Genomic DNA, 27220 nt, shown 5'->3' on the forward strand with positions numbered 1-27220 from the left:
TCCAGGACAGCAAGCAGCATGTTTGCACCAGGTTTTCCTTGCCCTCTGTTCTCAAGGGGGAGACACGACCTGGGCCAGATGGAGAGGACGTGCACAGTGAGCTGTGCTCTAGGTGAAGGACACGGAGCTTGGGAAATTCATGACTTTGATCGTCAGCAGTATGCAAGCCTGTTCTTTGTCCCAAGGGAAACATTACCTCATCTCTCAAGGTTTCTTGCTGACGACACAGCCCTGAGAAATGGGCCAAGTAAAGAGCAGTCAGTCCTTGTATCCTTGGCACACACAGCTAGGTGTATAGGTGCGTGAGTCCCATGGAAGAATGTGGTAAGCATTTGTTGAATGAATGAGTGAAAGAATCCTAGCCTAGTGACTAGGTACCAGGAGTTGATGCCTGCAGGTGGACTCACCTGAAGTCAGTACCTTCCTGGATCCCTGCCTCTCACCTGCTCTGAAAACTGAGAGGCAGGGATCCTTCCACCTCCGCTCTTCTCAGCCCTCACCACGCCTCACTCCTACCCGCGTTCACTGTGGCTGACTGTTTGCTGAGACTGGTAGCATCTTCTGTTACTGCCTGAGCCAGATACGACCTTTTGCTTGCTGGATGGCGATTCCCCCTAGTGTCTGTGGCTGGCTGTCTCCTCAGGATCTCCCCATTCCACCACCACATCGCACTGCTGTTAAATGTCGCAAGGTTGGCCCTATCCCAACACGTGGCACGAGGTGTGTTAACAATGGTGCTGTCATGGCGTTCTCTGGTCCATACTGGGCGTGTGAGAGCAGGGGTGGCTGCTGTAGTTCTCTTGCTCCTCATCGTAGAAAGTCCTCTGTGAAATGGCATGACATTGTCCTCTCCCATGATCCAGCGTCCAGACTTATGGATTTAGAAATATCAAATTTCTAAAGTTTGGAACTTGGAACCCAGGCAGTTTCCTGACTTGACATAATTTAGTGATGCTGATTGACCAATAGAGCTCTCAGAGAATGAAGAAGTATTTGAAAACCAATGAATTTAAGTAGCAGAAAGGCCTGTCAGATAGTTGGAATATTGACAGTAGTCTACCCAGAACATTCTTACCCCCTAAGCAAACTACATGGGAAGTTAAATTCTATTCAGAAAGTGGTCTGGCAGGCACAGAATTAGACCCCAAGCTACAAGGAGCTGGCCAGGTGACAGGGAGGGTTAACGGCATCCTGCTCTGAAAGCCTGATGTATCTGTCTTCATATTGAAACATTCCTGCCAGCTTGAGCCTTATTGTTTTTATTATGAGCCAATTGTTGCCTCTTGGACTCTCCTTTTTAAATGTTTCTAGGGTTGACAATTCTCCCTTTTTGATCAACACATTCTTTTTCTTTCTCTGGATTTTACTTCCAATTATTTTCTGTTCTTTTACTATGTAACTAATATGTGAATACATTTTGTTGTAAAAGATCCAAGCAACACATACATCTATAGAGACAAAACACATGAAAGTTCTCTGTCATGTCCCTGTGCCACCCCCCTCTCCTGTCCCGCTTTAAATGGGACATCCTGGAAGTAAATGACCTGGAATATGGAAAGAATCGGACAAGAAGACCTCAATGTGCATCAGTGACTATTTCTGAGAGAGGAGTTTGTTAGTGATTTTTATTTTTTCTTTACATTCTTCTGTTTTCTTAAAATAATAACTCATATATTACTTCTATAAGAAGAAAACAGTTTTCTTAAGAAAAAGGGAAAAAGAACATAGCCTTTGGAATTCCACAGACATGGGTGTGAAGGCTGGCTGTAGTCCCTTCTCTCTCTCTGGCTGTGCACACACTAGCTTACCTCCTTGAGCCTCAGTTTCCTCATTTCCTCATCTGTAAAGAACAGATGTAACACCCCTCCCTCCCTTATGAGGTTGTTATGAATAAAGTATGTGAAAGCACCTGACACATGGTTGTCACTCACTAAATCAATTTCCTCCCAAGGAGAAGAAAATGCATGTTGCCCTGAAATCCCTTTGCAGATCATTTCTAATTTTACATGTGAAAGGTTTCAGAGCCACAAAATTATGCAGATACTGTGTATGCATGTGTGTAGGTGTGTGCAGGAAGAAAAGGAAGGAAGTATAAAACTGTTAAAGGATTCATAACTATGCGAGTGTACTTAATACCACTGAACTGTGCGCTTCAAAATGGTTGGAATGGTAATTTTATGTTAACTAATTGTACCACACCAAAAAACGTTTTAAAAAAAAAACTGCTAAAAGAAGATTGAGAACACCTCTTTTCTTTCTCACACCCTTTGAGCCCTGGACTTTCTCGGGTGAAGATGCAAAGCCACATTTTGTGTTTTCTTATAGAGTTTCAGTCAAAGGGGCTATTTCTTCCTGTGTAAATTCAACTGTTCCAGTAAATATAGATCAACATGCAGTATGAAAAATGGTTTTTTTGTTTGTATATTTAAAAAAAACCTCAGTGATTATATATCTTTGACCACTGGTACAAGCTGGTTCTCCAGTCAGGGTAGCAAGCTGGGGCAGGAAGGGACAGTGTGGGACTAGATGCAGGGTCTGGGGCGGGGGACGGGGACAGTGGAGGCATGTGGAAAAGGAGAGCGCCTTTGACTTCCTTTCCTACGGACCTTACTTTCAACCACTTCTTCTGCATCTTTTCATCATCACTTGCTCAATGAAAGTTTGGCTCCACACTTGCAGAATATGCTGGGGGAAGGAATTGCAATGTTTCGGCTCTTAACTCTTCAGACAGCCATCTGCTGCTGCCTGGGTTGATCTGACTTGGGTGGTCAGAGTAGCTGCCTGTCATCAGGGTCCTACTACGCACAAGCGCAAACGTTCCATCCTTTGCGCTTTGCCTGTATTTCTCACAGTGACCCTCTGAGGTGGGCATTATTATTTGCATTTTAGAGGATGAACTATTTATTTATTTATTTATTTATTTATTGCGGTACGCGGGCCTCTCACTGCTGTGGCCTCTCCCCTTGCGGAGCACAGGCTCCGGACGCGCAGGCTCAGCAGCCATGGCTCACGGGCCCAGCCGCTCCGCGGCATGTGGGATCTTCCCGGACCGGGGCACGAACCCGTGTCCCCTGCATCGGCAGGCGGACTCTCAACCACTGCGCCACCAGGGAAGCCCCTATTTGCATTTTATAAATGTGGAAACTGAGATCCAGGGAGGCTAGTGTTTTGCCTAAAGCCTCACTGGTAAGACAGTGGCAGAATCAGGATCCAAATCTTGCTCTGTTTAACCTCTCAAGTCCACGCTCTTTTCATCATGCTTGGTAGGTCACTTCACTTGTTTTAATTGTAATATAAAAACAAGGGGAAAAGAAAAGAAAAGAAGGCAGTGGAGTTGAGCTAGATTGGGGTTTCCCAACTCTGGCTGCCTACTGGACTCTTCTGGGAAGCGTGAAAAAGAGCTCAGAATCCCTGCCCTACTGCCAGGGATTCCAACTCAGGTCCTGGTATGCTTTAAATTCCCCACGTGATTCTAAAGGGCAAGTAGGTTGAGAGCTCCTGGTCTACACCAGTGCTTCTCAAACTTGAACTGCATCTAGTCCACTCGGGTTTGTGTTAAAATGCAGATTCTGATCCAGCAGGCCTTGGTGTGGGCTGAGATGCTACATTTCTAAGCAGCTCCCAGTGATACTGATGCTGCTGGTACATGGACCACTCTTTGAATAGTGAGGGTCTTCATGATCCTAGGTTTCTGTCCCCTTCTAATATGCTGTGGCAGTGGAGAAAGCAGTTCTAAAGCACAGGTGTTCTGTATCCACCAAGCTTCCTGCACCTCTATATCCTGTCATCCTTACCTGTTACAAAGGAGCAGTATTTCTGTTGGTGGTCAAAATATGTGAAAGCCAAACACCAACACTGAAGGACAATGGGACATAATGAAGGGGCGTGGACTATGCATGGGTTCATATCCCAGTTCTCTTGTTTACCAGCTGTGTGAGTTCAGGCAAGTTACTTAATCTCTCTGAGTCTTAATTTTCTCAACTCCAAATTCAGGATAATAAACCCTTATTGCATTGGGATATGGGGAGGATTAAATGGGTTAATATAGACAAAGCACTTTGTACCAATAGGTGCCCACCCAATAGCAACTGCTGTTATCTTGGTGGACTTTCCAAGTTGATCTAATCTTGTGATAGAGCTCCCTGCAAGTCAGAGGAACCTTGATCTGTGAACTCTGCACAAAGCAGAGTCTGCCTTTGATCTGAATGTCAGATGACACTATGACATGACATCTCAAGGCACAGGACCTTCGGGCCAGCGTCCTTGCCTAGAGAATGACAGAGCAGAGAAACCTTTTGTTTCCTTCCTTCTCTGGATTGTTAGATTACTGTTCCCTGCCTACCTGTGGAAATTTCCTGGTGATTTTTGGTATAAAAACAGAGAACGTTAGCTCTTAACGTATTGGTTCAATGTTGCGCTCAGACTAATCATTAGTAGTAATTTATTCAATCAGTATTAATTGGTTGCCCAGGTGCCAGGGATACAAGGACAAACAAAAACTGCACAACCTCTTTCACCCTGGAGTTTGTCGAGGGGGTTTGGGGAGATGTTGAACCAATAAAATGTACAGTTGCCATTGTGGAAAGTGCTATGAAGGGAAAGAACAAGGCTTCCTGAAAGAAAATACTGAAGAGCTTGTAGCGCCATCAGTTTTCACTTAAAAACAAGCCTGTGATTTCCTATGTGTAGACTGGGATGGAGCACGGCAAGAGGGAGGAGGACAGGCATTTAGGAGCTCTGACAGTAGTCCAAGCCCAGACGGTGGTGGCAATGGAGTGGGGAGAATGTGGTGGACTCAAGACTGGGGGTGAATTCCCTTCATTTGTCTTAATTATCATAAAATGTCAGCTTGTAGTTTGAAGAGTTTTATGATTTCCCCCCTTTTATTCAATACAGAAGACACCATGTCATCACCACAGGAAATTCTAACTAGTTGTGTGGTTTTTAGGCCAGTGGTTTCCCCTCTGTATGTCTCCATCCATTCATCCATCCACTCATTCTCTAAAATAGTAGTAGTGGTAGCAGGTGTTCGTATCAACAGGGTCTAATGTTCTTTCTTGCCCTGTCATTTGGGGACTCCAAGACAAATTAAATGTATTCACAAATAAAAAACTTTAAGCTTCAGATGAGGAGCAGAAGCAGAAAGTTTAATACTGAGTACGGGATTTCCTATTCTTTAAGAACTCTTGACTCCCTTTCTTCTGGGCCAGCACAGGTCAGTGAAATTATAATCATACTTCAAGCACAGGATGCATGAGTCAGGAAAGGTCAAGGCCGCAGCCCCCTCAAGCCAGAACTACAAAGCAAAATTGATTTCAATGCCCAGGCACCATCCCCGGCTCTAAACCGTGGGAGTTGAGAGGCAGCTGGAGTGTGACTCACCTGCTAACTCTGAATGACACACGCTGGGTCACAATTATCCCTGAACCACCTTGTTCAGAGCCCGCTGGAATGACTTACACACCTTAAATTTAAAGAGCTCAGTTGTCTCACGAAATTAGTATTAGAGTAAAAACATTTAGAAAATAGAACTTCAAATGTTGCAGGTCAGGACATTCAGGACCAGAGAGGTCAACTCATGGACCTAAGGTCACACCGCTGGCTATTTGGCCAGCCCCAAGAGCCTGAAGTTACGGACAAGGAGACCTTCTTGGGGATGGTTTTGTATGGGAGTTGCAGGATTCTGCTGCTAAGACAGAGATACTCAGCCATTTGTTTGAATCTGAGAGTGGAGTTTCAGATTCTACTCAGGTGCATTCCACCATGGTTGATGCCTCCATGGCCTCTTCTCTGAAGTTTCCCATAATTTGCACTGGACAGTTCGCTGTGAGGACTCCATCCTCTTAATCCTCTAAATCCTAAGGATCTAGGGAAACCAAGGCCAGTTCCTCCTTGCAGAAAAGTTGGGAACCCCTGATCTCAAGGTTGGTTAGCTTAAAACAATTTTTAAAAAAATAGAATAATGTAAATACTAATATAACATACACCGGGTTCTTGCAACCCAGAATTAATGATTATTAACATTTCCTTCAAGGTATTTTGAGAATCTTTTTTTCTTTAGAATGGCTCAGGCATGTAAGATACAGGCTGAATCTACCATCTTGCTTAATCAGCCCGATTTCTATCAAATTAGAATATAGAACTGAGACAGAAAAGAGAAAGATTTTTTTTTTTTTCGGTACGCGGGCCTCTCGCTGTCTTGGCCTCTCCCGTTGCGGAGCACAGGCTCCGGATGCGGAGGCTCAGCGGCCATGGCTCACGGGCCCAGCGGCTCTGCGGCATGTGGGATCCTCTCGGACTGGGGCATGAACCCGTGTCCCCTGCATCGGCAGGCGGACTCTCAACCACGCGCCACCAGGGAAGCCCAGAAATTTTTTTTTTTATATGGTACATAAGTGTACCATGTGATGAGTTTTGACAAATGCCTATCACCGTGTTTTAAATTGCATTTTGCACCTGGAACTACAAAAAAAAGACATTTTAATTTACATAATCTTTTTTGCTGTTTTCACTTCCACTTAAAACAGGGAATAACCTGGGGATTTTTGTTTGTTTTCTGGCAGAAAATGCTTAAGTTTAAAAAAGAGTCAGAGAGTAAAAGTTAAGTTTACAGATTTCCAGTGACAGATTAAAGAGAGCTAGAAAACTATGGAAAGTGAAAGTTCAGTTTCGTTGCCTACAACTGTATTTTCATTTGTTAAGTTCTAGAAATGTGTTTGAATGGGGAGTCAGGAAGTCTGAATTCTAGAATCTGCGCTGCCACTAATGCACTGTATGACTGCTGGCCCATCTCTTTACCTCTTGAGGCTGATAATCTAACATTTTAGGCTTTTGGAATAGCTTGATTCCACTGTCTGCTCCATGACAGTCTTTGATTATAGTTTTACCCTTTGGTACCTCATTGACCAATTGGTCCTGATTTCCTCCATCACATATAACAAGAAGGGTGAGCTATGGACACCACAGGCTGATGACGAGCTAGGCTAATTGATGTACAAAACACATTGCCTGGGTGTCCTACGTGCACTAGACTGCCATCTCTGGACGAGCCCTGCCCCCCGAGGGTCAAAGTGCACCTGCTCCTGGATCTAGTTTCACCTCCAGGCATCCCTCTATGTACCGGCTTGAAATGTGACTTTCTTGGTGACAAGGATTGTGGTTTTCATTCATTTACTAAACATGTGATAAGCATGTTCTTTTATTCATGGCACTGTTTTTCACCTTTATATGAAGAATAGCCTTGGAGATAAGTTGCTTTAGCAATTCCTTAACTGCCAAAACTCTTTTCCTGGCTAAAAACTCAGTCTCATCTAAAAAACAAAACAACTCTAAAGCCATCATTCCCACCTGGTGCTTCTCTAATGCCATCGGGCCACAAAGGTAAGCAGTCAATCCTCACCAGGCATTCAGGGCTAATATTGTGAATTCCTCTGAGGGTTTAGGGTTGGGACGTAGGGACTGGGTCACCCTGGCTTTGAACCCAGTACTCTGGACATCAGCTCTAGCCAAGCCTCTTCCTTCTGATTCTGTAAAGCAGGAGAAATACTCTCCTTCCACAAGCTCTGGCACTGTCAGGCAGAAAGAACCGCTCCAAGGAGGAGACCTGCCGCACCAATGACACTCTGTGGTTCAGAGAAGTGAGTTTGGACCCCAGTGGTGCCACCGATCCGTGCCATGATCTTGGACGAAGGATGGTTTCTTCACGTGGAAACAGTGAGAGCTCCAAGCCCAGGATAGGGGTGAAGCTTCACGGCACCTGCACCTAGTAGGTACCCAATACATATGCGTGATTCCACTCAGAAGATGAAGCAGGATATTCATTTTTGAAAAATATTTATTAAAAAACTAAAGTGAACGTGGCAAAAACAAACAAACCAACCCAACGCACACCTTTCAACAGCAAGCAGATGACACCAGTTATAAAGCGTTTCCCAACTCTACTCATCTAGTCTTTCCCACCATCTAAGTCAAGGGGGTCCACTGAAGGAAGCCACATGTAAACAGGTCTTCTGGACTACTGATGAGCAACAACTACGGGAGAGCCATCAACAGCCATCTGACTTGCCTTCCTAGGCAATCCACCCCAAACACGAGACAGTGACCAGATCTCAGGACTGTGTTCATGGGGGTCTGTAGTTCTAGTTTTAATTTGGGGGCGGGGTGTGTGTGGATGAAACCGGAGAAAGACAAACAGTATCAGCAGAGGGCAATCTTAAAGCACCTTTAAAATCTGGACCCTTTCCCACAACTCAACCCATTAATTCTCAAACTCTACTGTTGGAAAGAATCCCCTGATGAGATTGTTAAATTTGCAGGCTCCCCAGACTGCATGTTTCAGGTGAGCACGCCAGGTGATTCTGTGCACATTGGTTAGCCATCTGGTTTGAGAAACACTGTTTAAATTGCATTAAAACAATTCCTACCCCCTTAAACACAAGATAAAAGTAAATTTAAGGAATCTGCTGACAGTCACTGTGCTTTTGTCAACTTGCAGGGACCAATACAGGGAGGCAGGCAGGAAAGAGCCTCCGATTCCTAACATACGGGTCTAGAGGAGCCCGAACAACCTGTCAGGTGCTGTTCAGGAAGTAAATAAAATTGAATGATAAAGTTGATTTTAGGTCACAGAGCGGCCTCCAAATGACTAACAGGCCAACCTCCTCCGTCCCAGTTTAATGACCTTTGTTGAGCCAATGCCAGATGGGAAGCTGCCGTTCACACAGAACACGGGGTAACTGTGGGTCCTGACTTGTGAAGACATCGTGAATAAAACATCTATAAAAACCTTTATGAACCATAGAGCGCTATGCCCAGATCATTTCGGTGCATCATGGACAACATGTAGAAATAGTCACATTGATTCCAAGGTTCCCATTATCTGCGAAAAGATGCGCTATGGCTGTGTCGAACACCAGGCAGTCGCTGTTCATGATGGCCGAAGACACGCCGTCGTGGATGGACCGGGGCGTGGCCTCCCAGGTCAGTCTCCTCCGGTTCCCGTTCAGTTCCAGTCTGTAGGCGAAGTTCTCAGCCTGCTTGCGGGTGCCGATGAGCAGGACGATGGCGAAGAACTGCTGGTGGCCCTCGTACTTCTCTTGTTTCTCCAGCACCAGCATGAAGTGATGGCCGAAACACGACTGCATCATCACCCAGTCCACAGCCCCCGGCAGGTTAATGTCTGTGGCCAGGAAGACGATGTCTTCTCCCTGAAGGGTGGTGATGCTCTTGTGGGCGTGCATGAGGTGGGACATCACAGCTTCCAGGGACCCCTGCCACTTGCAGGAAGCACCGGGACAAGGGCAAGAGTAGGGACGGTATTCACAGATGTCTTCGTGCTCCGGCTTTTCCGTGTGGTGCAGGGTCAGGGAACAGCCCGTGGTGGCGTACTGTGGGGACAGAAAGGGTCAGAGTGAGACATCGGGCCTCCTCAACCTCTAGGGGGGCAAACCTCTAAGAGTCTTCACCCGCTCAGGTTTCCGAGACTTAAACTGCATTCTTATTTCCACTACTTTTGCTCGAGAGGAGTTAGATCTTGAAGACTTCAAAGTCTCAGTGCCGATTCCTCCTCAGCACTGCCGTGCATAAAATCAGGAGCACATCCCAAACCAGGAATGAACTGCATTCCTGCCCTGGTCCCAACACTTAAAAACATGAGAACTCAAGTGCTCTTACTATAAACGTCTCAAACGAAATTGTGAAGCCAGCCCTAGAAAATCTGGCCTTTTCCTTATTTTCTGTGAATTTGAAGAATTTTTTAGAAGAATTTAGAATTGCTTAGGGGTAGGATAAGGAATATATGTTATCTCCAGACTAGTTTTCCCCTACAGACAATTTTGCAGATAGTGTAATTCCCCTCCGTTGTCCCTGTCCACTTCTTCCTGGCTCAAATTGTGACCAGCAGGCAGCTTGTGGGAAGGCTGCCCTGTGGTTCCCTGCTGTTGCTGCTGGAATGACCAGCCCAGGGCAGAAGAGAGCCCGCTGGACTTTCCCCAGACCCCTTCCTCGAGTCCATGTGCACTGCACGTCTCTTCATGACCCGGTGGGTCAGGTCCTCATGACAGGCCCGGTGAGAAGGGGAACTCAAGTGGGTCCTGGAGTGGCCGCTTGTCCTAGATGAGTTTTCTGACAGTCTCTCCCTCCAATGCCGCCTTAATAGGGTGGGAACAAAACCTTTTTCTCCCTGCACAGGGATGACATTCCTGATGGATAAATCACATCTATCACGAGACAAGACCACGCCAAGAGGAATTAGATTTCTATACCCAACCTTCATAAGAATGACCATGTTAATTCCCAGATACCAGACGGAGAATCAGCTCACAAGTAGACACTTGCCCAGAGTACTATGCTGTGGTTGTGTCAAGGATGCGGAAACCTGAATGAACTTTTCAGGTGAAACCAGAAGTTAGCTTCATCCCCCTCGAGCCCAGGGTGGCAGGTATGCCATCTGGGTTCCCCCACTTGGATCCCCCTGCCCCCTGTTGAGACATGAAGACACCAAATGAGGGAAGGGCCACGTCATTTTTCTTTTCTTCTTCTTCTTCTTTTTTTTTTTTGGCTGTGCCAGGCAGCTTGCAGGATCTTAGTTCCCCAACCAGGGACTAAACCCAGGCCCACAGCAGTGAAAGCGCCAAGTCCTAACCACTGGACGGCCAGGGAAATCCCCCATGTCATTTTTCTAAGATGCTATGTCCAATGCTAAAAAAACCAAACCAAACCCCACAGCTGTTTTTGCTTCTCCCTACCCTGCTTTAGGGAATAAACCCCTTATAAACTTTAAATAGGTCACATTCTAATCCTTACAGCTGAATTCATCACTAGCAATAAGCAGACACTTGAGCATATTCTCCTTACGAGACCCTAAGCTGTAGTCACGGAGTGGATACAGAGCAGAGAAGGCAGCTACCACCCTTAGGGAGATGAGTCTCCCCTAATACGGAAGAAGAGGGTGGCTTAAAGAGAGAAATGCAGCTCCTTCCTCCTCTGTACCTAAAGTGAATTATAACGGTCTTCAGTAGGAATTGGCAGAAATAGTTGACAGTTCCTTACTTTGCCCGTAGGAATTGTGTATTCATCTTTTAAAACCACAGACTAATTTTAAAAGCACAGGTATAAAAAACTTGATCAGGAGAAACACATTTATTTATCCATCTATATTTATAGTTTGTGTTCCTAACAGTGCAAGGCCCTAAAAAACAAACCTCTGTTAACTGTGTTTTAAATCTAGGGTGAGGCTTGGAATACGGAGCCTTCTGATGGTCTTCTGTGGGTGACGGGTGAGGCGACTCTGCCGGGTGTTTAAAAACACACATCCACACAATAAAAATAGCAGGAATTGGCCCCGAGCCTGGCAGATTCCCTGGCTGAAACCAGCCCTCGATATTTGGATCTGAAGACCTTTCAGCATTGGCTGTTTACCACAGCTGCCTAGGAATAATTCCAGGAATGAGGTGAACTCTGGCACAGAGTGTACAGAGAAGCACCACCAGACCCTCTCCCCCAGCCCAAAGCCCCAGACCACTCCAGGTTCACGAAGTCAAATGTACAACAACTATTTATCACCCAGCAATCATTTTCGAACTTTTTCTTGCGTAACTCAAGTAGGAATATTTATATTCTGAATTATTGGTTTGCCTTACAAGTCACGCACTCTTCCTTCGACCCAAATACAGAGAACAGGGGACCTCCCCAAGTTACACGAACAGACCAGGCATTGCTTAGCATCTGTGTGGACAGTGACCTTATGAGGAAAGATCTTGCTACAGCCTCTATGAACTTAAGTAAATATAATTTTAAAGTGTTAACGTGCTTACTCTGCTTTTCCTAAACAAGCTGAACTGTAATGCCAATCTATTCCTTCTCTTTTCCATCATGGGTGAGGGTGTGTCTTCATGACCACTGGCACCACTGTTAGGACGACTAGATTAGAGATGATCTCTAAAAAGAAAAGATCTAGGGGCTTCCCTGGTGGCGCAGTGGTTGAGAGTCCGCCTGCCGAGGCAGGGGACACGGGTTCGTGCCCCGGTCCGGGAAGATCCTACATGCCGCGGAGCGGCTGGGCCCATGAGCCATGGCCGCTGAGCCTGCGCGTCCGGAGCCTGTGCTCCGCAACGGGAGAGGCCACAGCAGTGAGAGGCCCGCGTACCGCAAAAAATAAATAAATAAGTAAGTAAATAAATAAATAAATAAATAAATAAAAAGGTCTAAACTTTAAACGTGTGTGCACTCACGCACACATACACATGCACTCTCGTGCCACACTTCCTACTTGTGACAGTCTCGCCATTGTTCTGGAATGACGTTCTTGTCACCTACATTAGGGGCACTCCTCCAGGGATCAGAGGGCGGGCTTCAGGGTCTGTGAATTCCCCGGGACTGTCTATAAAATGGTCTAGGTGCCACTGAGGGGCAAACCCAAACTGCACTGGTCCCTGGGCTTGTGTTTTCTCGATAAGCTCCAAGCATTTCTAAGGGCTGCCAACCTCTGTGGCGCAGACCCGGCCCCCTGTGGTGTTTGCTGTCCGAGGGGCCACATCATGCAGCAATAAACAGCTCAAATACATCAGAAGAACGGGTAACTATGCGAAGGAAGACGGGGTGGGGGGCGGTGATAGGTGATTTCAAAGTGGGGAGAGGTTGGGGAAGAGGGGGGATGGGAAGCTTCACTGTGGATGAAGCGGATTGTGGATGGCGTAGGTCCATCCAGTTCTAGCAGAGGGTTGGTGCAGCAAACAGTGGGGATAAAACCTAAGTGAGCAGCAGGGCCCAGGTTCCGTCAGGGACATCACTGACAGTTTAGTTGATTTTCCGGGTTTCTCTACAGCAGCACTAGTGACAAAGAGCAGATAAGTCTGGGTTTGGGGGGCTGTGCATTCGAGGATGTTTAGCAGCATCCCTGGCCTCTACCCACTAGATGCCAGAGCATCTCCCCACCCGCCACGTTTTGACAACCGGAAATGTCACCAGGCCTGGCCAAGTGTCTCCTGGGCGGCAAGATCACCCCAGTTGAGAGCCACTCATCTTCAATGAGTGACCAAGCCCGGCGGGGCAGCCACGCTCGCAGCCGCGAGGCGGGGCCACGCCAGGAAGTGGGTCAGGCTGGTCACCGGCCCAGCCAGCAGGCGCTGCCCAGGGCAGCTCAGGAACTCCAGCCCTGACGCACGACTAGACCTTGATGGCTTGTGCTGCATGGAGGGAGCCTGGGGCGCTGGTTCCACCCGTTTCACAGACTGACTGACTCACCCGGGTCAGAGCCCTGTGTTTCCGGGTCCTCGGCTGCTCTTTGTTGGCACACAACAGCTTAGGAGTCAGACAGTCTGAGAACCACTCTCGAGAAAAAGAGACAATTTCCATCTGCTTTGATGCCCCGTACCCTCCACCGAACACACACACAACACCCAGGGTCCACAGATTCACTGCTTCTGGAAGCAGGTTCGAATACGAACTTCTTCCTTGGGTGGCAAGCAGAAAAAACAGCCCAGAAAGCAGCCCTCCCTAAGGAATGAGGTGGTGGCACCTCACAAACAAGTAACCAGCAATTAGGCCCTCCCAGCCTTCCCTGGCCTCTGGCAAGAAAGTCCTGAGGCTTCTCTTCTCTCAGTCTGGCTGGGGCCTGCCCACCCAAGGGGAAGGTTCAAAGGATGCGCGCTTTCCTTGAGACGCCCGCTTCTTCACTGCACACTCTTGTTCCTGAGATAAAGCACCTGGGCTGCTTCGCAGAGGGCTGTCTGCAGCCTGGGACACATCCATAGTTATAAATGAGATTTCTCCACCGGCAAATATCCGCTCGTCTCTTCCGGGGCCGAGTGGGATCTGCTTTAAGTGAACCTCTTTAACGGGAGGTTAGGGGAGACACGGCCACACACAGGAGCCCAAAGCTAAAGAAGAATGTGTGTGGCATGGGGGAGATGGCCCAGCAGAGTGAGCAACAGAGCGATGTTGAAATAACATCTCTGACTTCTCTTTTAGAAACTCTGCACGTTGCGATGGCTCCAAAGTCTTGTGCAAACACTTTCTGCCATGAAAAGGGCAACATGTGACCCGGTGCCTCATTTTGATGTCTTTGCAGAAAGCAGTAAATAGTGCCAATTGTTTTCTGGACGTGGGGTTTGAAGGTTGTTTTACTTAAGCTGGAATTTAGACAAGGTTTTTCCCTTTTTGGCATAGAGACACCTTGACACTCAAATACACACGACGAGGTATGTCAGAAACGTAGTCAAACACTAGACACCTGTTATTTACCTAAGAAACACAGGCATATTATATTTGTTTATGGAATGGGTATATAAACAGAATTCTTAGCCTGCATGCTAGTTAAGGTCACGGATCCTGTGACTGGTTTAGAATAAGTCTTTTCACCTATTTAATCAAATCTGAGTCTATGCGATTCAAGAATGATTTGCTGGACTCCAGCAATCAACAGTCTATGACACTGAAGGCGCCGTGCACAGAAGCAGGTCCCTCTTGGGGACTGTGAGGTAATTGCCTTGCCTCCCTTGCTTACCTCCTAGGAAACAGTGAAATGTATGAGCAAAGTATCTGCCAGCGCCTCAAACGAGAATGGCTCAAGAAAAACGAAGTACAATATATACTGTGCTGTTGATGCTTATAAACTTTTGTATTAAATCCAAGAAATGACCTTGTCTTGGAGTAAGCAAAAGCAAAGTGCACTTTCTTTCCAGCTAAATAAGCTGTAATCATCACAGAATGCACACTGACAGCCAAATGCAATGTCTGACCCTGGACTGGGAAACCAAAATTGCTACAAAGGGCATTACTGGGGCAACCACTGAAATTTGAATATGGACTATAGATTAGATAAGAATATCTACTGCAGGGGCTTCCCTGGTGGTGCAGTGGTTGAGAGTCTGCCTGCCAATGCAGGGGACACGGGTTTGAGCCCTGGTCCGGGAAGATCCCACATGCCGCAGAGCAACTGGGCCCGTGAGCCACGGCTACTGAGCCTGCGCGTCTGGAGCCTGTGCTCCGCAACGAGACAGGACACGACAGTGAGAGGCCCGCGCACCGCGATGAAGAGTGGCCCCCGCTTGCCACAACTAGAGAAAGCCCTCACACAGAAACGAAGACCCAACACAGCCATAAGTAAATAAATAAATAAAGCAAAACTGTCCAAAAAAAAAAAAAAGTCTTTATTAAAAAAAAAAAAAAAAAAGAATATCTACTGCATATCACATTATCACCTTATTTACATAAACTATTTGTGCGGGGGTGTTTATAGCTTTTCTGAAACCTTACATAGATGGGGAAACATGATGCTTTCCTCATTTTGATGGCTATATGTCCCTCTTGCTTAAAATGTGTTTACAACCACTGGTAGAGTGGCTGTGATTAGAACTCAGGTACCCAGTGTCCTGTGTAACCTTGGATTGAGCCTCCCTACCTACTAAGTCACCTCTGAGTGGGTCCATAAAACTACCTACTACTCAGCCCTTGGCTGTTATTAACCAGTGGAGAATTTCAGACGTGGGCAACAGGAGAAAGTGACATCTCTTCTTTATTATAATAATCATACTCACCCTGCATCGGCCTGTCTAGCATCCTTCCTCTAAGAACTTCAGTGGATTTTCACTTAACTCAAACGGTATATTCCTCACCTCTGCTATGAGGTAGTGCAAAGACCTAATTCTCTACCCATAGTGCAGTAACAGTTTCACAGAGAAGACAGTGTCACTCAGTACTTGAACTGGCAAAGAGTGGTGAGGCTAAGAAAATACTGACATTTAACTTTATAAAACTTTCTTCTGGAGAAGGCAATGCTAATTCACATCTTAGGCTCAAAAATTCCTCCTTTTTGCCTGAGAAAAAGTCGACGAGCCCCATGTGGCAGAGCTTTCCCTACTCCTGGGGAGGGGTGTGTGTGCGTCTGGCCTTACAAAGACTCCTTGGGCTGGCGGGGGGTTCTTTTTAATCTTGGAAATGTTAAACAAAAGTTGACTTTTGACCAAATATACCTCTCATCTGACCATAGCTCGAGCTAGCAGGCAACCCCACACTGGCTTGGAGAACCAGTTTCGTAAGGTCCCTGCAGAGTCTCTGTTCAAGCAAACAAAAGCACCGTAAAGTAGGAGCTGGAGTGAGAGGCGTTATGGGCCTTGTCCAGACTTTCTCAATACACCCTTCCCACCAAGCTCCCACCTGCATGATCAGGTTCACTGCCCTGCCCACCCTTCCAACGGCGCTACGATACCTCTGGACATTTCTCAGTGAATGCAACTGAATTCACAAGAAGGCTGAAGTGGTAGGGTTGCCAGATGTAGCAAATAAGGATACACGCAGCTCAGTATGTTCCAGACGATATTTGGGTTATACTTATATCAAAACATTATTTGTTTATTTGAAACTCAAATTTAACCGGGCATCCTGTATGCCCAGTTAAATAAAAGGCCTCCTTCTGGCACCACTACTGCCATCCCTGCAAAAGCCACTACGTGAGGCTGGGATCCCTGTTCCTCAGCTGGTGGAGTTGGTAGCTGAAAGGGCAGGAGGTTGAGACATTGTATGTGTAATTTTAAGGCACATTCTGGAGTTTCTGCTCCCCAAACGTACAAACTTTGGGCAACTCTCTTAGGGGGGTGCTGTGTCCTATTTCCTTTACAAAGTAATTAGGAGGATGACATGAGACAATGCACCCAGCTTGGACCCAGTAAACAACATCTTCTACAAGCACTGGCCTTCCATACAGCCCCATCGGGATCTTCCATCCCTTCCTTCTCCGTGGGCATGCTGCTGCTCACCCTTTTTAATTTTTTAAAACATTTTAATTTATTTTTGGCTGCGTTGGGTCTTCATTGCTGCGCGCTGGCTTTCTCTAGTTGCGGTGAGCGGGGGCTACTCTTCGTTGTGGTACTCAGGCTTCTCATTGCGGTGGCTTCTCTTGTTGTGGAGCACGGGCTCTAGGTGCACGGGCTTCAGTAGTTGTGGCACACGGGCTCAGTAGCTGTGGCTCACGGGCTCTAGAGCGCAGGCTCAGTAGTTGTGGCGCACAGGCTTAGTTGCTCCCCGGCATGTGGGATCTTCCCGGACCAGGGATTGAACCCGTGTCCCCTGCATTGGCAAGTGGATTCTTAACCACTGTGCCAGTAGGGAAGTCCCACTCATCCTTTTTAATGCAGCTCCAACACCACCACTGAGGGAGGCCTCCAGACTCCTCGGCTCCTACTACTTCAGAAGGGCTCTGTTGGCACATCTATCTCCAGAGTTGGGCTCAGAGCTTCAGAAGGATGGGGTGGGAGGGGTGGGGCAATGGCTGGCTAGGCAGATGGTTTGTAGGAAGAGAGGGCTTGGGGCTGCAGGGGATTCCAAGGCAGGGGTGGGTCTGATGAAAAGTTAGTGTGTCATTAGGAGGGGCCAACTCTCGCCTGATGTTATATGAGGAGAAAAAGCAAGCAGCAGCATTAAGAAAAGCAAAAGGATAACACCCATTGCTGGTGACGCTGGAGAGAAATGGGCACTTGATTGTAAATGATTCTACGTGAGAAGGCAATTTTCTGTATGAGCAATAGCTTCTGATTTCTGCACATACCCTTTGGCCCTATCATTCAACATCTAGGAATTTATCATTAGGAAATAATTATTTTCTTATGCACAGGGATTCAGCTATAGCAGTACTTTTCTTTTCTTTTTTTTAAACACAGTAAGAAAACAGAATGATTTAAATGACCACAAACTGGAGTTTGATTAAATAACTGATACATTCATAATCAACGTTGCATTCCATTACATTCCAGAGTTATGGAACTGCAATACTATGCAGCCATTAAACAGGATCTTAAGGAATATTTATCAGTGTGGAAAAGCAGTCACAATGTGTTAGATGAAAAAACAGGTTATGAAATAGTATGTGGATTTCCCATCTTACTTGTTTTTCGTTGTTTTTTTGTTTGTTTGTATATTTTGATGTAGCGGTAAGTTTGCAAGGACATATGCAAAAATGGTGCAGTGGCTCTTCTAGGTGGTGGGGATTATGGAAAATAATATCACATTGAAATCTCCCATATGTTCTACATTAAAAATAATGATCATAACTTTTAAAAACATAAAATACACACATAAAAAATGTTACCTCATCTAAGCAGGCTTTCCCTTCTAAAAGCATTTAAGAAATTTTTAAAAAGTCTCATCACTGAAAAACCAATGCCAGGGCCAATTTATCCAGCTCTATGAAAACCCTACAAGATTAGGAGTAGGGAAGAGAAGCTCGGTGGGAGAAATTGATGGGAGAAAATAAGATTCCTTTTTTTCTTTTTAAAGTGTATCCTAGACCTGACCTCAGACTCTGGCTGTTTGCTTTCTGTAGTTTCTAACTGTGCACATTTATTTAGTGTTTACTATGTGCTGGGCACTTTGCGTGAGTTATTACATTCGATCCTCACAAAAACCCAATCATCTCCCCATTTTACCTACGAGCCTCTGGGGCTTGGAGAGGTCACCAAGTAGTCACAGTGGGGATGCAGTGGGATCTGGACCAGGAGGCTCGAGTAGGGCTGCTCTCAAAACTACCAGAGTAAGAGGTAGCCTGGGGGAGAAGGAGTGAGCCAAAGACACTACCTTTACTGATTGAAAGTTATAAAATAGGGCCCAGGCCCACACATTTAACACAAGTTACCTTCCATCCATCTCGACAGTGTCTGTGGCTGAAAACTGGGAAGTGGGTAACCTTTTACTCACAGACACTGTACAGTGTAAAATTCATTACAATAAAGCCTTTACCCAACTGGAAATGAGAATAACAGCTTCCCAATTTTTAAGAAACGAATGGAGAAAGATGCACACGTGGGGCAAAGCTGATGAAATTCTGCTAGGGAATTTTCTGTATCTCTCACAAGCGTCAGAAAGTACACTCAGGTTTAATATAAAAACACATTTGCAAGTTTCCCTGGTGGTGTAGTGGTTGAGAGTCTGCCTGCCAGTGCAGGGGACGTGGGTTCGAGCCCTGGTCTGGGAGGATCCCACATGCCGCGGAGCAACTGGGCCCGTGAACCACAACTACTGAGCCTGCGCGTCTGGAGCCTATGCTCCGCATCAAGAGAGGCCGCGACAGTGAGAGGCCCGCGCACCGCGATGAAGAGAAAGCCCTTGCACAGAAACGAAGACCCAACACAGCAAAAATAAATAAATAAATAAATAAATTTTTTTTAAAGTAAAATAAAATAATTAAAAAACAAAAACAAAAAAGCCCCAAAACACATGTGCTCAGGAAGCCTTTCTGTGTGAGTCACCAGCAACACACAATGGCTCTGAAGGCTGGTGTTCACTCTGGCAAATGTGTACCGACTATGTGCCCCTTTCAAGGAGTGAGGAGGACCTTACAGGTGGGAATGAGAAATGTCACAGTTCACGAATTTCATCAGATGTACAAGTCTGGCTCTTAAGACATTTTACACTGAGATCTTACTGTAGTCATTTGTATACAGCATTTTATATGCGGCTTCAAAAAAAAAGGGCAACTCTAATCCATTCCTAGGCTGGGGACTTTATAGGTCAGACCTGCTGTACCTTTTGGTTCTGCTTGTACTAAAGATCACCTTTAAGTAACAATGAGTTAGTCTAGTTCCAGGCGGTGGCGACCTGTGTAAAATCTTTGGCCAACTCTGTGTACAATCAGCATTAAACGTTGGTACTCTTTCCTAGTTGGCGCTTCTGTTCTTGATTTTATATTCAAAAGCTGTCAACTTTGTTCTTGAAGATCTTGAGCCTCACCAGAAATGCACATGGACCCCAGTGCCTGCCAGTACAGGCTTTTAGGAGCCAACCTTGTCAACTTCAGCCAGGAGGGAGGACGATTTCCAAAGTAAAGGATTTTGTCTTAGGGAAACTACTGAGGCTCAGAAGAGATCTTTGAAATTGTTTTGGCAAATCAGCTTATACCCTCAGAATTTTAGGTGATTGATCACCCATCACCTAGCAACCACTGTGATCCCATCCATCTTCCATCTGATTTGGTGAAGCAGAAGCCCTCTCCAGCACTTCTGATCTGAGAGCGCCCACCAGCTAGGGGTTATCTCCGTTCTTTTTAACTGATGAACAAAAAGGTCCAAGGAAGTAGTGACTGGACTGAGGTCACAGAAAGCCAGGATGAGAACCCAGTCCTGTCTCCTGCGTAGTGCCCTTTTCCCTTGGACAGCTCGCTAGATTCCAAAATTTTAGGGCAAAAAAAGATCCTTGCTATAATCATTGAGTTCAACTCTTTCTCTTAAAGGCACTCAGGTGCCTTGTACAAAGTCAAACATCTAGTCAATGGGACAACAGTTCAGGTCTCCCAAAGGCCAGAAGGTTGGCATTCTCTCTGGGCAAAACAAAGATGAAAGCGAATAAGCTGTAACGGTTGGGGCCTATCAGAGTTCCAAAGTTCATGCATGCTCAGCGTTAAATGAGAACTTCCAGGCTCAATGGATGCTTTCTAGAAGAGAACCAGGTCAGAGGTTGCACACTGGCAGCTGGAATTTGGTCTGCAGACATGGTTGGTTGGGCCTGCGAGTACTGGCTTTACATCTGAATTTGGCCAATGTTAAAAAAAAAATTGAGATTAAAAAAAAAATTTATTTATTTATGGCCGCATTGGGTCTTCGTTGCTGCGTGCAGGCTTTCTCTAGCTGCGGCTAGCGGGGGCTACTCTTCATTGGGGTGCGCGGGCTTCTCATCGCGGTGGCTTCTCTTGCTGCGGAGCATGGGCTCTAGGTGCGCGGGCTTCAGTAGTTGTGGCACACGGGCTCAGTAGTGGTGGCTCGCGGGCTCTAGCACGCAGGCTCTGTAGTTGTGGCACATGGGCTTAGTTGCTCCGCGGCATGTGGGATCTTCCCAGACCAGGGCTCGAACCCGTGTCGCCTGCATTGGCAGGCGGATTCTTAACCACTGCGCCACCAGGGAAGCCCAAATTGAGATATGTAACATTCAAAAAATCCAGATTTCTGGTTTTTCTTGAAAAACTCCAAAGGTCTGGCATGGCTGCATCCACATTCCCATCCCTGCCAACCAGTGAGACTCAGGCAAAAGTTGACCTCTTTGAAGGTGGCATGTGTGGTCCAACTCTCAATCACCCCCACTGCCCCTGACATCACCAGAACCTGAGGTCACGTGTCAGATGCCTCTGTCCCTCGCATTGAGGGACACTAACAACAGTGTCACAATCCAACTGCAGGGAAGACTTAATCTGACAGAGGCTTTCCCGTTCCATAATTATTTGGTGATAATGCTGCTAGAAACTTTTAGAGGAGCCAAAGGAAAAGTGGAAAGAAAACGTCTCACAGTGTAAGTGAGCTGGGATGGTTGAGCATTTCCCACGGCTGCGGAGAGAAATACTTGGCTAATATTAAAATACACTGTTGAGTGGGGGGCACCGATGTGTCAACCTTCACTTCTCCCCCTACACCCATGCTCCCCGGAGGTGGCGGTGGGTTTGAGATAAGGGGATAGGATGCCTAAACTTCTCAGGCGTGGCACAGGCCATAGAATGGACTAAAAATACCACAGGTGGCAGACAGCCATACTCTGATAGAGATCCTTTTTTAAAAAAGAGACCTGAGCTAATAGCACATATGGTGCCCTCTATCAAAGGTGCTGGCAGGACTCTAGCCTTTAATTATGTGACCCCACACCTACGTAAGGAAGCTATGTGGCAATGCATCCATTTTGGGGGCAACTGAAGCACAAGCAGTTCAGAGCTGGGTTGAAATCCCCCCCAAATATTAGGTTTGTCGGCTATTCCCTCCCTCCTCTCCCCGCCACCCCACCGGATCTTCTCACCCCACAAGCCCTACAACATTCCTGCCAATGAATTTTATAGTCAGCGTCTATGTTGTCTCATTTGGATGTGTCCATCTGGTGAACTCATCCAGTCGGATGATTTTGTTACTGGTGTCAACCTCAAGTTATGATTTGGATCCTTGGAGTATAAGCTCAGATTCCAAATCCCTACATAGTGAGCAGTACAAAGGACGTGTGCCTTTGGGATGCAGGTTTATGGGCTGGTCCACTGTGTGATCTTGACAAATCACTTAACACTTAACCTCTCTATAGGCGCTTGTTTCCTCACCTGCGAAAAAGAAAAGCAAACTCATAAAAGATGACCCATGCAAAGGAGCTGACATGCAGAGGGCATCCAACAAGCATTCCACAGAGCCTCCCTTCTTTTCATGGAATTCTGGAAGCCACAGGTCCTTAGAAGTTGAACAGTCCAATCTCCTCATTACAGATGAGGACATCAAGGCCCCCAGAGGTGGTCTCTCAGGCAAACAATGGCAGTGCTAGGCAACTCCTGAGACCTGGCTTCTGGTATTTTACCCAACATTCGTTTTCTCCCATAAGGCAGCCCATGAGAGAGACTCAGAGCAGGTAGGGACAGTGACAAGGCAGTCCCTATGATTTCCAGGGGCAAGTGTGAGGCATAGGGCTTGCTAGGCAGACCTAGTTTGCTGAAGTTTGCCACAGACCTCACCATTCCCTATTGCTCTCAGCCTCCCCAACAAACATTATCTCAGTTGCTTGCTGAGCCTCTGTATCCAGCCAAGTTTGGTTTATCCAAACTAACTGGCTGAGCTGCCCTGTCAATAGTCTGGATTACTGATCAACCAGAGTTGAGGCATGCATACTCCAGCTCTATAAATCTCACACATATGCATTCGCACAAAAGTGAGCCCCCAGGTCATTTTCTAAGCTCGGTTCCTGGTCTGCAGGGGGATGGTTGACCCTGTCTAATTTCAGCTTGTAAAGTGATGGCTTTGTCCAAGTGCAGTCTTACCGAATGGGAACTTTAAAAATCACTGACATGTACAGAAATGCTGGATACCCTTGATTCCCAAGAGAACTCTTCTTCAAGAGAGACTTCACATTAGGAAAGAACACATGCTTCAACAGGAACCAGAATTCTGGATCCTGAAAGTGAAACTTCATACTTCAGACAGCATGTTGTAACTGTCCCTTTCCCTTTCTCTAGGGAGCAACATCATGCTTTTATGATACTGCTTTTTAAAAATAAATTAGGGATAGCTGACTGATATCCAATGCTCATTTGTGACCTGTAATTCACCTAAAATAATTTCTTTTATCAGCCACTGAAGGTTTGGGGGAAAGTGAAAGGCTGAGAAGATGGCTCCCCAGAAACCCTGTGGGGCATCTGCCACCTCCTCACCCAGGCCCCACAAAATATCTCAAACCTCAAATATCTACTCTTATGTCACCTATCGCCAAATCTTCTCTTGATCACTAGGCTGCCACCTTCTTCATGACCCTAAGAAAATTCTGGAACTATTTTGTCTAAATTTCATAACAACCTACTACTAGGCTGGGTGGATCAGTAAGCATTACATGAGGAGCAGTTGAAAGCAGAGTAATTTATTAAGGTTGACTGAAAACCCATAGCCCAGACACGGCTTCAAACCTTTATTTGAATATGCTATTTTAAACTTGATTTGTGGTAGGGCACAGACCAAATTAAATCACTCATTTTACTGACTTGAGTCCCAAGCTTCAGTTCTCTGGTGGACTATTTTTAATTTAAAAATAAGCTCTTGCCCTATAAAAGTAAGCAGCAGCAAGGAGAAATGCAAGACAGCCTAAATGGCCCAAGAGACAGTACTTACTTTTACAAAAAAACACAGAAGTATTAATGACATTATTTCTAAGTTCAGAGAGTGAATTTATGGTAAAATTCTAGGTTATAATAAGGTAACATAGATAGGTATGTCTCTGAAACTGCTCCTGAAGATTTTTAAATGACAGATGTAGGTAAACAGATGCTACAATATGACCACACAATGCAATATTATGCAGTCATTTAAAATACAATGAGGTAGAGCTAGGTTGCAGACATAGAAAAATACGTGTGATGAAACGAATTTAAGACAGCAAGTTGCAGAAGCCATTTTTGGAGAAGAACTTATGTGTGCCTATATAAACCTTTCTGACACTGACATCTACAATTCTATATTCAGCTGCGGAAGAGTATATTTATATATGGTTAGAAAAAACCCTATGCAGATGCATACTAAACCTAACATTGGTGGGAAAGGAGGTGCAACATCTTGCTCTTTCACTTGACTTCTTGTCTCAGTGATGTGCTTTTTTTTTTTTTTTTGCAAGATCATCGATCATTTTTTTAACTAAATAAAAAATAAAGTGATGGGCTTTAAAGAACTGTAACAACAGCTCCTGCGTGCCCTTCCTGTTAAATTCCCATCAACTCTTGCTTTCACCCCACTTAGTGAAAAAACTCAACTCCCCAGTCCTTGGAAGCCTGGGAGAGAGAAAGGCGTGGCTTACAGGGTTCTCTTGTTGCTGGAGGAAAACAGGCTGTAGGCACCCTTTTTTTAGCTACCCTCCCGAGGGCTCCCACGTGTCAGGGGTGCGCTGAAAGCAGGCGCGGGGTGCAGGAGGAATACAGTAGCAATTCTTCCAAGCCCAGCGCTGGTAAAGGGTGCGTTTGGTTCGCCCTTTCCCCCCCTTCTCAATCCCCCAAAGATAGTCAGCTTCCCGGTCCAAGTTTTACTTGGGCGGCCCAGCTCTACCCAGCCTGAGTACACGTCTGCAGAGTACACAGGCTCCGGGTGGGGAGAGCGTGAAGTGTCCTAACAACGATCGCGTGCCAATTAGGCTGGGGTCAGTGATCGGGCAGCTGTCAGCCCAGAGCTACTCCCAAAGTGGACAGGTGGGCATGGGGGAGCGTAGACAAGGTGTAAACATTTTTTTTTATTTTTAATAAGAGAGATGCCACCTGCTTCTCAGCGCCTGAGAGTGGGCTGGAGGACACAGAAGTTCCGGGAGGTCGCCGGGCGGAGGTGCGCGGCTGGCACCTGGGCTTACCTTGCAGGGAAACAGGACTGCCGAGGCCACCTTCTCCATAGCCAGGTTCCTGATGCTGGGCGTCAGGGCGCCCCTGCACGTCGGGCAGCAGCTCAACTTCTGGCGGCATTGGTTACACACCAAGTGCCCGGCCTGGCACTGCAGGATGGGGGGCAGGACATAGTCAAAGCAGACCGGGCACTCGAAGAGCGAGGTCAGCTCGTGGTGCTGCGGGGACACCGGGCCAGCCCCGCCGCCGCCGGGGCCCGAGATCACCGCCGCCGCGGCGGGCACCGCGGACGAGCCGGGGCCCGCAGCCGAGATGGTGGCGGCGGCCGGGGGCGCAGTCGGGGACTGAGCGTGCTGGGGCTGCGGCGGCGGCTGCTTGCTGCAGGGTTTGTTAGCGCTGGGGCCGGTGGAGGACGGGCGGCTCATCGCGCTCCGAACCAACCATGGAACTGCGGGCGCCTGCCTGCCGCGGGGCCGCCGGGGTCAAGGCGGTGCGCGCCCCGCGGGCGGCGGGCTCCTGGGCAACGCCACCGCGCCCAGCCCGGGACCGAGCAGCGGAGGCGGTCGGCGCCGGGCAGGCGGGGGGGCCGAACCGCGCTGATGATCTCCGCGGTCCCCGGCGCTCCGAACACCCCTCCGCGCCCCCAGACTCCTCCTCCCGGAGGCGTCGCAGCCCCGAAGCCTAGCGGTGCGCAGAACCACGGCCCACTCGCTCCTGGAGCGGCAGCTGACGCAAGCCCCGGGGGCGCGCGCGGACGTGACGCTTGGATACGTGTGCGGCCGCCCAGGCGCGCGGGGACTGGCAGAGCCACCCTGCGCTGGAGCGCCGGCTCCGCCCGACTCCAGCTGGCAGCACGGGGAACCGCCTAGCGCGGGCGCTTCCTGCCGGGGCTGAGGGCCCGACCCGCGCCAGTGAGCATGCCCGGTCGCCGCTGTAGCCGCCGCGCGGGGTCTTGATTTTCCGGGCTGCGGAGGGGGTGGCCGCTCTTCAGGAAGGCGTTGCCCAAGTCCTCTGGCCACACCCCGGGGAGTCACGCCGACGCGTCCCGCGGGCGCAATCCAGGACAACTTTAGGCGGGGCGGGGCCTTGATTGGTGGGCGGGACCTTGATTGGTGGGCGGGGCAGGACGCGGGCGCCAGACGACAACAGGTCGGAAAAAACCGAGAGGTTTCTCTTCGCCGGGTTGAGTCAGCAGCGCGTGGGGGAGGCGTGCGGCGCGGCCAGCCCAGCTCTTCGCCTGGAGCGCGGGGTCAGGACCCGGAGCTCTGGGCGAGAGCAGGGCAGGGGGCTGGGGTTGGGGCTGCAGCGGGCACGGGGCCTAGTGCTGGGCTGTTAGGGGTATGTTTGGGTCACTCCTTTGTCCTGCTCCCCAAGATGGAGAGGAGGTAAACTGCTCCTTTCTCATCGGACCTGCCGAAGCCTTCGTTGTATCGAGCGCCTTTGACTTGCTAGCAGGCCGGGGAGGGAGTTCACGGACAGAGTTGGCTTAAAGGAGGGTTCGAGATCTCCAGAATCTAAGAATGTCAGAAATGTGGCTTGGGTCCTGAAGCCCCCGGAAGACAGTGGGTGATCCTCCAATACAACGCATCCTTATCTTTGAGATCCCTTGAAAGTCCAAGACTTTGGTGCAAGTTGTAGGAGAGACGGTGGTAAGGACTGGGTGAAGAGCGGTGGCCTCCGCTTACCATCTGTGTGACTTTGGACAAGTTCTTTAATTTCTCTGTGCCTCAATTTCCTCATTTGAGAAAGTGGAATAAAAAAGAGCACCTATTTTATAGGTGGGATAGTGAGGATTAAGTGAGTTTGATATATGCCAAGAACCTGGCCCATCATAAGCACTGCTTAACATTAGCTGTTATTTAAAAAAAAATACTATTAGTGAATGTTTAATAATATTAATGAGTATCAGTGAATAAAATCTGTCCAAGAAATATACTGTTAGAGGCCGGAAGAAAGAAAGCTTAACCTTATACAGGGCATCTAGAAAGACTACATGCATGGAATTGGTGGAATTTGATCTAAATCTTGAAAAATAATAGATGTGATGTCATTCAATCATTCAGTAAATGTTTCCGGAGCATTTATTATGTACCAGCCACTGTTTGGGCTCTGAGAATGGTTCCAGTTTAGTCTCCATTATAGTAAGGGAGCAATGCCAGTAACCAAACACTCATGGAAGAGGTTTTCAGATGAATAGGCGGGGGTGAAGATACTGTAGCAGCTGCTAAAGCACAGTGAGAGAATGCATTGGGACTTGGGAGTGTGGAGGTGGAGCATGGGAGCCTCAATTGGCCTGATAAGACCTTTATGTCAATGTCAAGGAGTAGCCACTGTAGGTTTTGAAAGGCACAATAACATGGCCGAATCTGAGTTTTTGGAAGGGTACTTTGGGGAATACAAAAAAATAACTGATAT

The 27220-nt window shown here is 47.4% G+C and overlaps 1 protein-coding gene across 1 annotated transcript; it reads right to left on the minus strand.

Annotated features, from left to right (window-relative positions):
- Positions 1-8828: 8828 nt before the first annotated feature.
- SIAH2 (siah E3 ubiquitin protein ligase 2) lies at positions 8829-25230 on the minus strand (the record flags this gene model as incomplete). The annotated part of the gene is made up of 2 exons (XM_079704773.1): positions 8829-9386; positions 24817-25230. The coding sequence occupies 2 exons, from the start codon at positions 25228-25230 to the stop codon at positions 8829-8831; spliced, it is 972 nt and encodes a 323-aa protein (XP_079560899.1).
- Positions 25231-27220: the final 1990 nt, after the last annotated feature.

This window comes from Hyperoodon ampullatus, assembly GCF_949752795.1.
Source record: "Hyperoodon ampullatus genome assembly, chromosome: 5".
NCBI classification, from domain to species: domain Eukaryota; kingdom Metazoa; phylum Chordata; class Mammalia; order Artiodactyla; family Ziphiidae; genus Hyperoodon; species Hyperoodon ampullatus.